General features: G+C 36.7%; 1 protein-coding gene across 1 annotated transcript in view; it reads left to right on the plus strand.

Moving 5' to 3' along the window:
- The window catches only part of ADAMTS20 (ADAM metallopeptidase with thrombospondin type 1 motif 20), a 198,254-nt gene extending 186,380 nt beyond the window's left edge, over positions 1–11,874 (plus strand). The window contains exons 38-39 of the mRNA XM_068971096.1: positions 8,758–8,862; positions 11,785–11,874. Of these exons, the coding sequence (XP_068827197.1) occupies positions 8,758–8,862; positions 11,785–11,874 (195 nt within the window). The remainder of the gene's footprint in view (positions 1–8,757; positions 8,863–11,784) is intronic.
- The last annotated feature ends 3,135 nt before the right edge of the window (positions 11,875–15,009 follow it).

Consider the following 15,009-nt stretch of genomic DNA (forward strand, 5'->3'; position numbering starts at 1 on the left):
CTCACTCAATCTTTGAGCCTGGTTAGCTCGATTCATTGAAGAAGGCAATGGCACCCCACTCCAGTACTCTTGCCTGGAAAATCCCGTGGACAGAGGAGCCTTGTAGGCTTCAGTCCATGGGGTCGCTAAGAGTCGGACACGACTGAGCGACTTCACTTTCATTTTTCACTTTCATGCATTGGAGAAGGAAATGGCAACCCACTCCAGTGTTCTTGCCTGGAGAATCCCAGGGACGGGGGAGCCTGGTGGGCTGCTGTCTATGGGGTCGCACAGAGTCGGACATGACTGAAGCGACTTAGCAGCAGCAGCAGCAGCAGCAGCTTGATTCATGTCTATTCTTCTCTTTCTCTTCTTTCATGTTCGTCTACCAGACAGTTGGTCTCACTCCAAGATGATAACTCTCTGACCTACATCTTTTATTTAGTTCTTTCCCCTGATGAACTTCCCCTTCTGAAGTTTTATTATTGCATCTCTTTGAACACCTGTTCTAAGGTCAAGGATGTGTAATCTAAAACTTTTACAGCTCTAAACAATCTTTTCCCTCACATATGTATTTAAAATAACATTTCCATTTTTACTCTTTAAACGGAGATTATTCATTCTCCAATGACCAGCTCATGTCAAGACTGGTCAGCTTTGTCCGATAATCCATTTTCCTTCTAATCACTTCCTTTCGGTCATGTACTTGATATGATTAGAGAGAGGGAAATTGAAGATGCCACCTAGAGATGTGAAGAGTCTGCTACAAGGTACCATCATTTTGGGAAGATCATGAAGTTCTGGAAATCTGGTCCTTTTTATAACATGTTGAATTGAATAAGGTCTGGCAAATGAGAAGATGTATGACATATGCTCACATAGAGACTTGTAAACAAATATTTATGGCTGTGCTCAGTTGCTCAGTTGTGTCAGACTCTTTGTGATCCCATGCACTATACTCTGCCAGGCTCCTCTGTTCATGGGATTTCCCAGGAAAGAATATTGGAGTGAGTTGCCATTTCCTTCTCCAGGAATCTTCTCAACTCAGATACTGAACCCTTGTCTCTTGCATCTCTTGTAGATTCTTTACCCCTGCACCACCTCGGAAGCCCCTGGTCAGTGAGACATCAATAAAATTCACAGGAGACTGATACACAAATAAGTAATATAATGGTCATTTCCTCCTACAATATCTTGAGAATGTTTTGTAGTTATAAACTAGGTAACCCCAGTTTACAGTTGGAGAAAGAGACACTCTGTGTCAAAAAGCTGTCTTAAGATCCTTCAGAAAGTCAAAGGCAGCATTATTATAGTAACAAAATGCTCCTCCTGCTCATCAAGGTGAGATGTCTTCCCCACAGAGTTCTCTAGACATTTCTGGAACACAAAGCTTTATTTCCAAAATTAGATGTTATTGGGCATAAGTATGTGCTGTCAAAAAAAGATATGCCCATTTTTTTTCCAGTCTGTGTTCAATTGCCTGAAGTTACTGTTACTAAGAGTACAAACTGCCCAGTATTCTTGAAGATATTCTGTCAAATATATAAACCAGATTGTGTGTTAATTTATACAACATTTTCATGAATACTCTCCAGATGTTTAATGTCACTGAAAGAACTTATTCTGTTGTTTAGCATTCATCAAAACCACATCCTCTGTGTTTGCATATGACAGGGCACCCCAGGACATAAATGCTAAAAAGAGAATGGACACATATGGCAATCTTTAAGGAAAATAAACTTTGCGATATTGTAATATAAGATGAAGTTAAGGAGTGTGATGTGACTTTAGAATATATATATCAAAAGTGAAGTGAAGTAAAATGTTTGGTACTTTTTGCAGAGCCACAAAAAAGAAAAATCCCCAATGTGTATCTCTTTATCTATTTTGTAATTAATATTGATTACACGATAGCAGGAGAAATACCCAATGCCAAAGGATCATGGCCAGCATACATTTTGAGTATTTAGAGCCAATTTTTAAATATTTTGAATGTGTATTTTTTATTATAATGTGTCAAGTTAGATGTATATGCATACCCTTTTGATTATACTGCTTAGATCCTCTTTCTCCTTATTCTTGTCCTCTTGATCTATCTTGTTGCTAAAAGTGGTATATTACAATTTCCTATTTTTAGGGTGTTTCTACCTATGTCTCCTTTCTTCTCCTGTAGTTTTGCTTCATAAAAGTAGCTGTGTTATTTGATGTATAATATTCATGTGTTATATCTTCATTGTGGATCATGGTTTTAGCACTTCTATGTCATGTTTTCCTGATATCAGACTTGAATCCTATTTTACATTATCAGGATTTGCTTCACTTGCTCTCTTTTAATGCCCAGTTACCAGGTATACTCTTGCGTGCATGTGTGTGTGCAAAGTCACCTCAGTCATGTGCAACTCTTTGCAGCCCTATGAACTGTAACCCCACCAGGCTCCTCTGTCCATGGGATTTTCCACACAAGAATACTGGAGTGGGTTGCCATGCCTTTTTCCAGGGTATCTTCTTGACCCAGGGATCGAACCCACGTCTCTTCTGTCTCCCACTTTGGCAGGCAGGTTCTTTAGCACTGGCACCACCTGGGAAGTCTGTATAGTCTTGCACATCCTTTTATTAAAATTAATTAATTTATCTTAATTTTTTAAAGATGATCACCATAAGTCAGCACAGTAATTCTCTCTTCACTGCCACACATACTTTTAATTTTGGCTTTTCTGAGTCACTTTGTTTGAAATGTATTTTTTACATATAGAATGTAATTTGGGTTTTGTTTTCAAGTCAATTGGAATTTTTTTTTTCTTTAGATGTTATATCCATTCACATTTTTAACTGAAAAAAGATAACAGTAAAATTGCCTTTATTAGTATACAGTTTTAAACATGTATGCAAATTCATGTTGTTATCACCATAATCTGAATATAGAACAACTCCCTCATACTGGCTCTGTGGAGTCAATTCCTTCCACCTACCTCCTGGTAAACACTGATCTTTACTTCATTGCTTTAGTTTTGCATTTTCTGGGATGACATAGAAATGTCATAGAAATGAAGTCACACAGTGCGTAACCTCTTGAGATGGGACTCCTTCTCATTACATTGGTCAGTGTAATTCTTTTGAGGTCCATCTGTCTTTTGCATGCTGCATGTGTCAATAATTTGTTCTTTTTCATTGCTAAGCATTATTCCATCAATCAGATGTCATACAGTTACCCTACAGTGTTCATTTGTTGGAAGAAAATGGGTTGTTTATAGAATTTGGAAATTATGGACAGAGTGGATATGCACATTTGTGTACAGGTTTTTGTGTGTACATGTATTTTCATTTCTCTGGGAGAAATGCCTGTGAGTGAGATTGTAGGGTCATATGGTATATGTATGTTTAACTTTATAGGAAACTTGCAAACTAGTTTATTTTTGTTGTTTTAATTTATTTTTAATTGAAGAATAACTGCTCTACAGTGTTGTATTGGTTTCCACTGTACAGCCATGTGAATCAGTCATGAGTATACATATATCCCGGCCCTCTTGGACCTCCCTCCTACCCACCCCCCATCCAAACTGTTTGATACAGTGACTGTACCATTTTTAAATTCCCATCAGCAAAGATTAAATTTCTAGTTGTTTCTCTTCTTTTGTCAGCACTTAGTATTGTCAAGTTTTTCATTTCCCCATCTTCAGTGATATCTTTTTGTAGTTTTAATTTCTATTTCACTCATAATGTTAAGCATCTTTCATGTGCTTATTTGTCATCTGAGTATCCTCTTTGGTAAAGTGTATATCCAAGTCTTTCTCACCTAAACAATTAAGTTGTTTCCCAATTGTCCATTAATGTTTATAGTTTTGAGAGTTCTTTTTTTAAAGTTAATTAATTTTTGGCTTCCCTGGTCCTTGTTGCTGCTCGCCAGCGCTCTCTAGCGGTGGTGACAGGGCTTTCTCTCTAGTTGTGGTGCGTGCTCTTCTCACTGCAGTGGTTTCTCTGGTCGTGGAGCACGGGCTCCGAGTGCAGGGGCCTAGTTGCCCCATGGCACGTGGAATCTTCCTGCACCAAGGATCCAATCTTTCTGCCTGCATTGGCAAGCAGATTCTTATCCACCGTACTACCAGGGAAGTCCTGAGAGTTCTGTGTATAGTCTGGATACAAATCTTTTGTTGTATATAACGTTTGCAAATGTTTCACTCATGGTCTGGACCTTATCCCTTCTTTTTCTTAAGTGTCTTACACTGAAGTGGAGGTTTTAAAGTTTAATGAATTCAAATTTAGCATTTTTTTTCTTTATGACATTTAGTGTCATATTTAAGAACTCTTTGACTTAGTCCAAGTTACAAAGATTTTCTGCTATGTTTTCTTAAAAAAATGTATAGTTGTATGTTTTACATCTAGACCTATGATTGATTTTGAACTAATTTTGAATGAAGTTGCAAGAGTTTTGCCTATAGACCTCCAATTGTCCTAACACCATATGTTGAGAAGGCAGTTGTTTCTCTCCTTTCCACCTTTGTCAAAAATCAACTGGAGGGGACTTCCTTGGTCGTTCAGTGGTTAAGGATCCATGCTTCCAATGCAGTGGCTACAAGTTCAATCTCTAGTCAGGGAACTAAGATTCCGCTTGCCATGTGGTGTGGCCAAGAGAAGTCAACTGGACATATTTTGAGTCTATTTCTGACTCTCTGTTCTGATCCATTGATCGGCATATGTCTCTCTCTTCACCATCACAGCACTGTCTTGGTTATGATAGCTTTATGTTTGGGTGTGGATGTGTGTGTGTGCTCAGTTGCATCCGACTCTTTGACCTCATGGACCATAGCCTGCCAGGCTCCTCTGTCCATAGAATTTTCCAGGCAAGAATACTGGAGCATGTTGCCATTTCTTACTCCAGGAGATCTTCCTGACCCACTGATTAAACCCACATATCTTATATCTCCTGCACTGGCAGGCAGGTTCTTTAACACTAGCACTGCCTCTGACAGCCTTATGCTCACATGTGTGCTAAGCTGTGTCTGGCTCAATTGTGTCTGGCTCTTTGCATCCCTATGGACTGAAGCCCACCAGGCCCCTCTGTCCATGGGGTTCTCCAGGCAAGAATACTGAAGTGGGTGGCCATGCCCTTCTCCAATGATAGCCTTATAATAAGTGTTAAAACAAGGTAGTGTGGGTCCTTTAACTTTATTCTTTTTTTTCAAACTTGTTTTAATTTCTTTATAAACAAAATATAAATTTATATAAATTTTAGAATCGGTTCTCTTTTTGGAATTGCATTAGATTTATATATCCCTTTCATAGTGATATAGGTGGAACAAACTTTAAAACTGTAAAACCTAATGACATAATGGGGATGTATGAACCAAGCAGTCAGTCCAAGAAGTGGAACTTTAAAGCTTGTATCTATTTCTATGCTTTCCCTCTGTATCCGTAAGTATATTTTCCTTTAATGAAGCTAAATGTTTCCAGGAAAACATTCCTATTTGTTGAATTCTTAGTTCTTTTGAATCACCTTATCTTCTACTTGTGATTTATCTTGTCACTGGAAGATTTTCTTTTTTGTCCACTCTCACACACTTCCCTTCCCCTTGACTCCTACCTCTGGCAACCATCAATCTATGCTTCCCTTCTCAGATCAAGACTAAGACCTTTCTCCGTACTCCCATAGTTTTTGTTGCTCAGTCACCAAGTTGTGTCTGACTCTTTGTGACCCCATGGACTGCAGCACATCAGGCTTTCTTGTCTCTCAGCATCTCCCAGAGTGATCTTCTGATTTCATGGCTGCAGTCATCGTCCGCAGTGATTTTAGAGCCCAAGAAGAGGAAGTCAGTCACTGCTTCCACCTTTTCCCCTTCTATTTGCCATGAAGTGATGGGCCGGTTGCTATGATCTTAGTTTTTTTTTTTTTAATATTTCATTTGAAGCTGGCCTTTTCACTCTTCTCCTTCACCCTCATCAAGAGGTTGTTTTGTTCCTCTTCACTTTCTGCCATTAGAGTGGTATCATCCACATATCTGAGGTTGTTGGTATTTCTCCTGGCAATCTTGATTCCAGCTTGTCACTCATCCAGCCCAGTATTTCTCATGATGTGCTCGGCTTATAAGTCAAATAAACAGGGTGACAGTAAACAGGCCTTGTCGTACTCCTTTCTCAGTCTTGAACCAGTCAGTTGTTCTGTACAAGATTCTAACTGTTGCTTCTTGACCAGCATACAGGTTTCTCAAGAGACCGGTAAGATGGTCTGGTATTCCTGTCTCTTTAAGTTTTCCACAGTTTGTTATTATCCACACAGTTGAAGGCTTTAGCGTAGTCAATGAAACAGAGGTAGATGTTTTTCTAGAATTCCCTTGCTTTCTCTGTGATCCAGCAAATGTTGGCAATTTGGTCTCTGGTTCATCTGCCTTTTCTAAACCCAGCTTGAACATCTGGAAGTTCTCGGTTCACATAATGCTGAAGCCTAGCATGCAGGATTTTAAGCATAACCTTACTAGCATGGGGGATGAGTGCAATTGTTTGCTGGTTTGAACATTCTTTAGTACTGCCCTTCTTGGGAATTGGGATAAGGATTGACCTTTCCACTCTTGTGGCTACTTGACACCAAGTCTGCCACTCAATTTTGAACAAATGAGTGAAATGTATTTTTACCTCAATTGATATCATCCCCAGTTTCAGATGAACTGTTTTTCTACTTCTTGATACCATTATGTAGCTTTGGAAGAAGGACTAAAGAAGTAAGCAAAGCTCTTGAAAATTAATCTGGAAAAATGAAGCTATAGATATTTCTAGACCCAACTGATTATGGGTCTCTCATTACTTGAATCTCTCATTACTCAGTTGGATTTTTTTTTTCTTTCACTTCCAGTGTATATACATTTGAATCCTTCCCAGCAACGTTGAGCAGGGAAGTAAACAATAAATATTAAGTTGTGAAAATACTGCATGACACAACAAGAGTGCCATAAATGCTTAGTTACAGACAAGCTACTTCACAGAATATATTTCCATTTCTTTTATTTGGCAAGAAGCTAAAAAATGAGTTAATGTGGGATTAAATATTTAGTTCAAAATCTGTATCAGATGACTAAGTATCAAATAGTAGAATATATCCTTAGAATTAGTTTTAATTTAAATATTTACTAATGTAAAATTCTGATGTGTCTAGTGTTCATGTCATTTATTATCACAAGTATAAAGGGTTTAGATATATATCTATATATTAATTTTTATGATGCTAAAATTTATTATTTATAATGTTACACTTAATTCATCCATTTAAAAACACTTACTGAGTACCTGAATGGGTCTTCCTGATGGCTCAGACAGTAAAGTATCTGCCTGCAATGCAGGAGACCTGGGTTCTATTCCTGGGTTGGGAAGATCCCCTGGAGGAGGGTGTAGTAACCCATTCCAGTATTCTTGCCTGGAGAATCCCCATGGACAGAGGAGTCTGGAGGACTATATTCCATGGGGTCGCACAGAGTTGGACATGAGTGAGTTACTAAGCACACACACACAGAGTTCCTAGGCCTTCTTTTGGAATCTAGGATTATATCAATGAAGCAAACATACAGATATTTTAAATTCCATAACCAAGTGACGTATATAATAATAAACTTTCTTTGGAATTTATCTAAAACAAATTATTTCTGTTCGGGGGAAATTCTGCATATATTATCATTGTATTATAAATACATTTGAATCTATTTTGATTTTAAATAAGTATGAGATTGATAAGAAATCTAACTTAATAAACTGAATTGATACATAATTTGTAGCAATTGTAGTAATTTATATTACAAATATATTTTACTTTTGCTTTCATGAAAGGTAATATTTCCCATCACGTAACATAATCCTTAATGTTTTATCACAGTTTTGCTCAAGATTCCTGTGTCCTAGGCCACAGGATATTGTGATGTGATCTAAGATTGTCCTAATATAGCTCTAAATCTGTATGTATACTGAACATTGGCGTAGGCTTAATTAGCATTCATTAAATACGTCAGCTTTTCAGTGTGTGATTCTGTACTGTGAGATCATATACATGAATGCCACATATTTTATCCATTTTAGTCATGCACTTTCTTACTTAACATATTTAAAGTTTAGTTTTTAACAGTGATAGTCTATATATTTTGACATGAAATGGTTCTTGTGTCTTGAAAATAATTAGATCATAATGCCACTAGGGGGCTCACATACCATGTGTGTAATTCATGTGGCATCACACATCTGCATAACACTTCTGGGTACTTAAAAGGATGTGATAGCTGGGACCATGATACTATGTTCAGTAGTTTTTGTGTGATAGATGTAAGGGCACAATAACAGACGGAAATACATTAAATAGGTGTAACTTATCAGTGAAGTTAGCAGTGAGGGGTCAAAAATTGAAACTGGATAAATGCTAGTCTGGTACCAGTCCCTATGACACCTCTTCTATCTAGACTTGCTGTTGCTGATGCTCTAGGGATGTAAGCTCTAGCTGTCAATCACTGGAATCCTAGGACTGGACAAAATTACTTTTCAACAGATAACACTATCTGGCATTATTTCAGTTGTCCCTTGTAATTGAGAAGATTTATTTGTAATCAGTTAAAAAAATCTCTAGCTTGTTCATTTTGTTAGTGTAAGAAAGTGTATGTTTTATATCAACGTTCTTTCATTTTCTAAAGAATCTAGGAAGGCAAGTTTTTTAGATCATGCCAATTCATGTGTTTCCAGCCAAGTACATGCATAAATATATTTTTTATTAATTCCATCTAGTCTTATTTTTTTTATTTTTTATTTATAATCAAGGGACAGTTCAGCATTAATTTGGCAGGAACTGGGATGAAGATATCCAGTACAGCAAAGTGGCTGGCTCAGGGCAGTTATGCCTCTGTGATCATTCACAGATCACAGGTAAGTCCTGCTGGACCAAAAAGCCTGTCTGAAATACTTCCATGCTGTGAAGTAGTGTTAAATTCCTCTACCTTAAATTCAGAATTATATGAAGTTAATGACTAATGCTTTTGAACTGTGGTGTTGGAGAAGACTCTTGAGAGTCCCTTGGACTGCAAGGAGATCCAATCAGTCCATCCTGAAGGAGATCAGCCCTGGGATTTCTTTGGAAGGACTGATGCTGAAGCTGAAACTCCAGTACTTTGGCCACCTCATGTGAAGAGTTTACTCATTGGAAAAGACTGTGACGCTGGGAGGGATTGGGGGCAGGAGAAGGGGATGACAGAGGATGAGATGTCTGGATGGCATCACTAACTCGATGGACATGAGTTTGAGTAAACTCCGGGAGTTGGTGATAGACAGGGAGGCCTGACGTGCTGCGATTCATGGGGTCACAAAGAGTCGGACACGACTGAGTGACTCAACTGAACTGAACTGAATGACTAATGAGTTTTTTCATATAATGGGGTATGTTACATTATGACGAGGTATAACTAATGAAATTATGGAATGAGGTTCATTTTTATTCATGTGCTTATGGAGGTTTTATATATATACACATTCTTGTTTAGGCTATACATATCTGTGCATGAAATCAAGTGCCAGAGCATATAGATTTAAGTAGTTCAAGTTTGGGGCTAATGGTTTGAAACACAGGTGCTTCAAAAAGAGGTAGTCTTTTTAGCTATACTCTAATTATTAAAGACTGTTACGTTTTAATATTTCAAAGTAAGAGGTAAATTTTTGGTTTATTTACCTCACTGCTTTGACTTAGTGATTTAGTGATGTCAGAGTCATTTGTCATTTAATGAACATCCATTATAGTTTCTTCAAGAATTAGAAATATTTTTATGGTTGTATGAACATTTTCCTCGTCTATCTTTATTTAGAAAACATTGCCATGATTTGAGAGAATAGCACTGAAACATGTGTATTACCATCTATGAAGTAGATCGCCAGTCCACGTTCAATGTATGAGACAAGGCACTCAGGGCCGGTGCTCTGGGATTTTAATTTTTCCTATAGCACATGTATTATCTAAAGTATTATCCTCATAATTGTGGTGCTGGTATAGTGTGCTAGCTCATAAAATTTATGAGATGGCTCCTGGTACTTAGGATTACCACATCTTAGATAGCATGACCCGATCTACATTAATCAGGATCTGTGTTATAATTTCTGTTCTCACCTATATTGCACCATTTAAATCAGTACCATCAACAGTCCCTGCCTACACCAAGGTTTTAGAATTTTTCTTTCTTTTGCTAAAAGTGACTTCATTCCTATATATGAATACTACTTGTAAATGAAATTCAATTTTCTGATATTTGCAGACTTTAAAATACTTTACTTCTGACTATTATGAAATTGTGTTTTAATTAATAATTAAAGACTATATTTTTATTATTTCTATCACATGGGTAAACAGTAGGCTTTTAAAATGGCTATTTATTTCTAAATATTTATTTGGCAAATTTAGGTGTCATCCTTTTGGGTAGAAGAACGGAAATAAATCAATTACTTAGTTAAAATATGTTCTGAGTAGGTATAAAATTTAGACAGTGCAATGAGATATTCTGACTTTTTCTAGTTGTTAGGTATCTTCTGGTTAAATGACAGCTGCCCAAGGGCAGCAGTAAAAATGAATATTTAGTACAATCATTCCTTTTGCATCTATTTAAGTTTTATTGTAAAGACTATTTGTTTACTTAATTGAGAATTTCTCCCTCAATCAAAGATTTTGCACATGATGGTATTTCCTGAGATCTGATGCATGGTATGAAACTCTGACTTATGAAACCCAAATGTACTTATGGAAATGAACACATATTTTCATTTCCCAGTAAAGTTAAACAAGATTAGGGGTTTACTTGATCCATTTGAGAACAGGAATGTATATAAATTGGAATTTTTACTGCCATCCCCTTCTCTGTTTACTCAGATTCTCTAGAGTGTAGAAAGCTTCTGAAAGAAGAGGCAACTTCAAAAGCCCCTGATCTCAAAACATTATTTATCCTCAAAAGTTTCAGGAACCCAGTTTCCTTTTCTACCCTCCCTCCTTAGATTAAAAAAACAAAAACATAAATAAAGCAAAACTTACCTTCTTCAGAAACCATAAGAGTTCAAACTATTTTTGTTTCATCCTATCAAAAGGCCTTTTGACTTTTGGACCTAAAGTTGGAAGACAGTCTGGAAAGAAAATCTATCCTGTCCTCATCACTTCCTTCACCAGCCTCTGCCCACTCATTCCTCAGTTAGCAGCTCTGCTTTTCTAAAAAAAAAAAAAAAAAGGAAGAAAGAATCTCCTTTTCTGTTGTTATTTAGTCACTAAGTTGTGTCTGACTCTGTGTCTAATTATAATTATTACTTTCAATCCAGTTTTTTCCCTCCATTCTATCACCTTTTATATTTTCTTCAAGCTGTGTTTCTAATGCTTCCAGGAGATGTTTGAAGTTAAGGTCAAGTTTGCATAATATCCTTCTTTTATTTAGTCCATGAGAATCTTATATAAAATCCCAATACCTTTCTTTTATTCGGTCTGTGAGAAACACTGGACAACAAATTGGGAGAGGTTTTAATAAACTCACTGAAGCAAGTAGATACCTTGATGAAAAATACATGGATTGAGATGAATTGTCTAATGTAAAGTGTAGTTTATAATCATCAAGTGGCTAATATGAATCTCAGGTTCTCTAATTCCTGTGACCACAGATTTCAGCTAATCCTGAAATGGCATGATCTTTGGCCTCAAGTATAATTGTTATAGGAAACCTTGGCTAATTATTTCAGCCACATGATTCAAAGCCTTTGCTTTTCTGCCTTGTGCACACAGATACCAGCATGTAACAGATTCTCCTGTATCTTTGCCTTTTCTATTTTCAGGATGGAACCAAAGTCTATGGCAGATGTGGAGGGTTCTGTGGAAAGTGTATTCCTCACATGACTACTGGTCTCCCAATTCAAGTAGTGTGAACATTCAGAAGGAAAGTGTGTTCCAAAGAAGAGACATTCTCTGGAACCTGCAAATAGCTGGTGCTTGTTTCTTTACTCCTTCCTGAGATTTATGTCTAAAATATTTGTGCCTTTTTTCCAGGATGCTCATGAGGAGTCAGTCACTGCTTAATTTTTCAAGGCCTTTGAAATAAACTGAATGATACATGGTTCTAATCAGGATCCTTAAAAGGATGAAATAATTTATGGTAGGGCATACAGGGATGTTTGAATTATGCTAGGATAATACTACTGTTAACAGATTGCACTGGACCAGAATTATGTTATGCCTATAAACACACATGTAAATCTCTGCTCACATCCTACTGTACAATGAAATGCTTATTCTACTTGTTAAAATGGAGCAAATAAAAATTAGGAAAATGAACTTAAATCATAAACATTATTGAATCTGTCAGGAGAATAGCAAATCAATGGTCACATCAAAAAAGTACATAGCCATTATACTTTCTACTGATACAGCTTAGATACCTTGTTTTATGTTTCCTTTAATTTTCAATTGTGCATTATGGTGCTTCAAAAAAATCATCCTAAAATATAGTATAGTTTTGTAATTAAAGTATATAGTTGGGTTAAATACTAAACATTAAATTTTGTGGGTATAATACAGAATAAGATATGATTTAGTAGAATTTCACTTAAAAACACCTACCTCTAATTTGATTGTACTTATAAGAGCAATACATTGTTTTTAAAATGTTTATATTCTATCATGTCTTTATAACATATGCCTATATGTCTACTCTTAAAAAATTTATTTTCTCAAAGTTATGTACTGTATATTAATCAAGTAGAAAACTAAGAATTATTGACACTTTGAAGAACCTGTTTTGGTAAACATAAAATTATTTTTACATATGCAAAATTGTTATTAGAGAGTTCAAGTTATTTTATATCTGAGGTCTCTCAAATCCAGAACATGAAAGATAGTATAAAAATTAACTATTCACGAGTAAATGCTCAGGTATTAAGAGATTTTTTAGGTGAATAATTTAATTATGTATTATACAACCATTTGATTTTAAAAGAATCATAGATCATATTTTTCTATGATAACCTCCTCTATAAACCAAGAAAACTGAATCTAATAATAGATTTTTGCCAGGAAATAGTAGTGTAGTAGTTTTACCCACAAAGTTGTTCTTTTTCAAACTATTAGGGGTGTATTGTACCACATAAGGTACTAAAGCAATTTTGTACCAATGTGGTTAAATAAACATTTAGGGATCTCTGTATCAGAAAAGAAGTATTTTGCACTATGTGCCTGAAACCAGTTACAAACATTATTACGAAATGTATAACATGTTCTAGAAATGTTTTTATGCATAAGTAAAATCATATAATTTATAAACATTTGAATAATAAAGATATTTGTGTGATACATTGGGACTTTGCTTTCATTTTCCTTAAAAAAAAGAAAAAAAGAGAATTCTTCACCAAAAAAAAGTCTGTAACTGGAAAATCACTTCAGAAATTCTAAAACATTTTACTCTAATTGTTGCAGTTTCGATGGAAATAGCTCCTGCCTAGGAGAAGGCAATGGCACCCCACTCCAGTACTCTTGCCTGGAAAATCCCATGGATGGAGGAGCCTGGTGGGCTGCAGTCCATGGGGTCGCTAAGACTCGGATACGACTGAGCGACTGCACTTTCACTTTTCACTTCTATGCACTGGAGAAGGAAATGGCAACCCACTCTGGTGTTCTTGCCTGGAGAATCCCAGGGACAGGGGAGCCTGGTGGGCTGCTGTCTATGGGGTCACACAGAGTCAGACACGACTGAAGTGACTTAGCAGTAGCAGTGTACACATGAGGCTGACAGAAATTTGCCATGACTTCTGTTTATAGAAGGGGTACCATGTATGCTCATATTCAGTTGGCCAAATTAAATCACATGACCAAATCCTAGGCAATGGGACAGGGAAATATACTTCTGCTACAGGACAGGATGGCCAGATGTATGGAAATGAGTGAGGACTCACAATCTTCTCCCAAGGGAGGGAGAAGATCCTTGGGAACAATAAGATTTTATGTCCACCATTTTATGTCTTCAACTTCACCAGAAATTGCCAGAGTACTACTTTCTAAAGGGGTGGAATAATTTTAAATTACCACTGCCTCTGTGTACAAATATTAGAATATCTACATTCTCAGTGACATGTCAAATTTTTTTGATTTGATGGGGTAGAGAGTAGTATTCAACTGTTTGAATTTATATTTATCTAACACAATTGCACTCATCTCACATGATAGGAAAGTAATGCTCAAAATTCTTCAAGCCAGGCTTCAACACTATGTGAACTGTGAAAATTCCAGATGTTCAAGTTGGTATTAGAAAAGGCAGAGGAACCAGAGATCAAATAGCCAACATCCATCGGATCATCTAAAAAGCAAGAGAGTTCCAGAAGCATCTATTTCTGCTTCACTGACTACAATAAAGCCTTCGACTGAGTGGATCACAACAAACTGGAAAATTCTTCAAGAGATAGGAATACCAGACCACCTTACCTGCCTCCTGAGAAATCTGTATGTAAGTCAAGAAGCAACAGTTAGAAACAGACAAGGAACAACAGACTGGTTTCAAATCAGGAAAAGAATACGTCAAGGCTGTATATTGTCACCCTGCTTATTTAACTTATATGCAGAGTACATCATGAGAAATGCTGGGCTGGAGGAAGCACAAGCTGGAATCAAGATTGCCAAGAGAAATATCAATAACCTCAGATATGCAGATGACACCATCCTTATGGCAGAAAGTGAAGAACTAAAAAGCCTCTTGATGAAAGTGAAAGAAGAGCGTGAAAAAGTTGTGTTAAAATTCAACATTCCAAAAACTAAGATCATAGCATCCAGTCCCATCACTTCATGGCACATAGATGGGGAAACAGTGGAAATAGTGACAGACTTTATTTACTTGGGCTCCAAAATCACTGCAGATGCTGACTGCAGCCATGGAATTTAAAGACACTTGCTCCTTGGAAGAAAAGAATGACCAACCCAGACAGCACATTGAAAAGCAGAGACAGTACTTTGTCGACAAAGTTCCATCTAGTCAAAGCTAATGTTTTTCCAGTAGTCACAAATGGATGTGAGAATTG

This window comes from Capricornis sumatraensis, chromosome 4 (genome assembly GCF_032405125.1).
Source record: "Capricornis sumatraensis isolate serow.1 chromosome 4, serow.2, whole genome shotgun sequence".
Taxonomy (NCBI): Eukaryota; Metazoa; Chordata; class Mammalia; order Artiodactyla; family Bovidae; genus Capricornis; species Capricornis sumatraensis.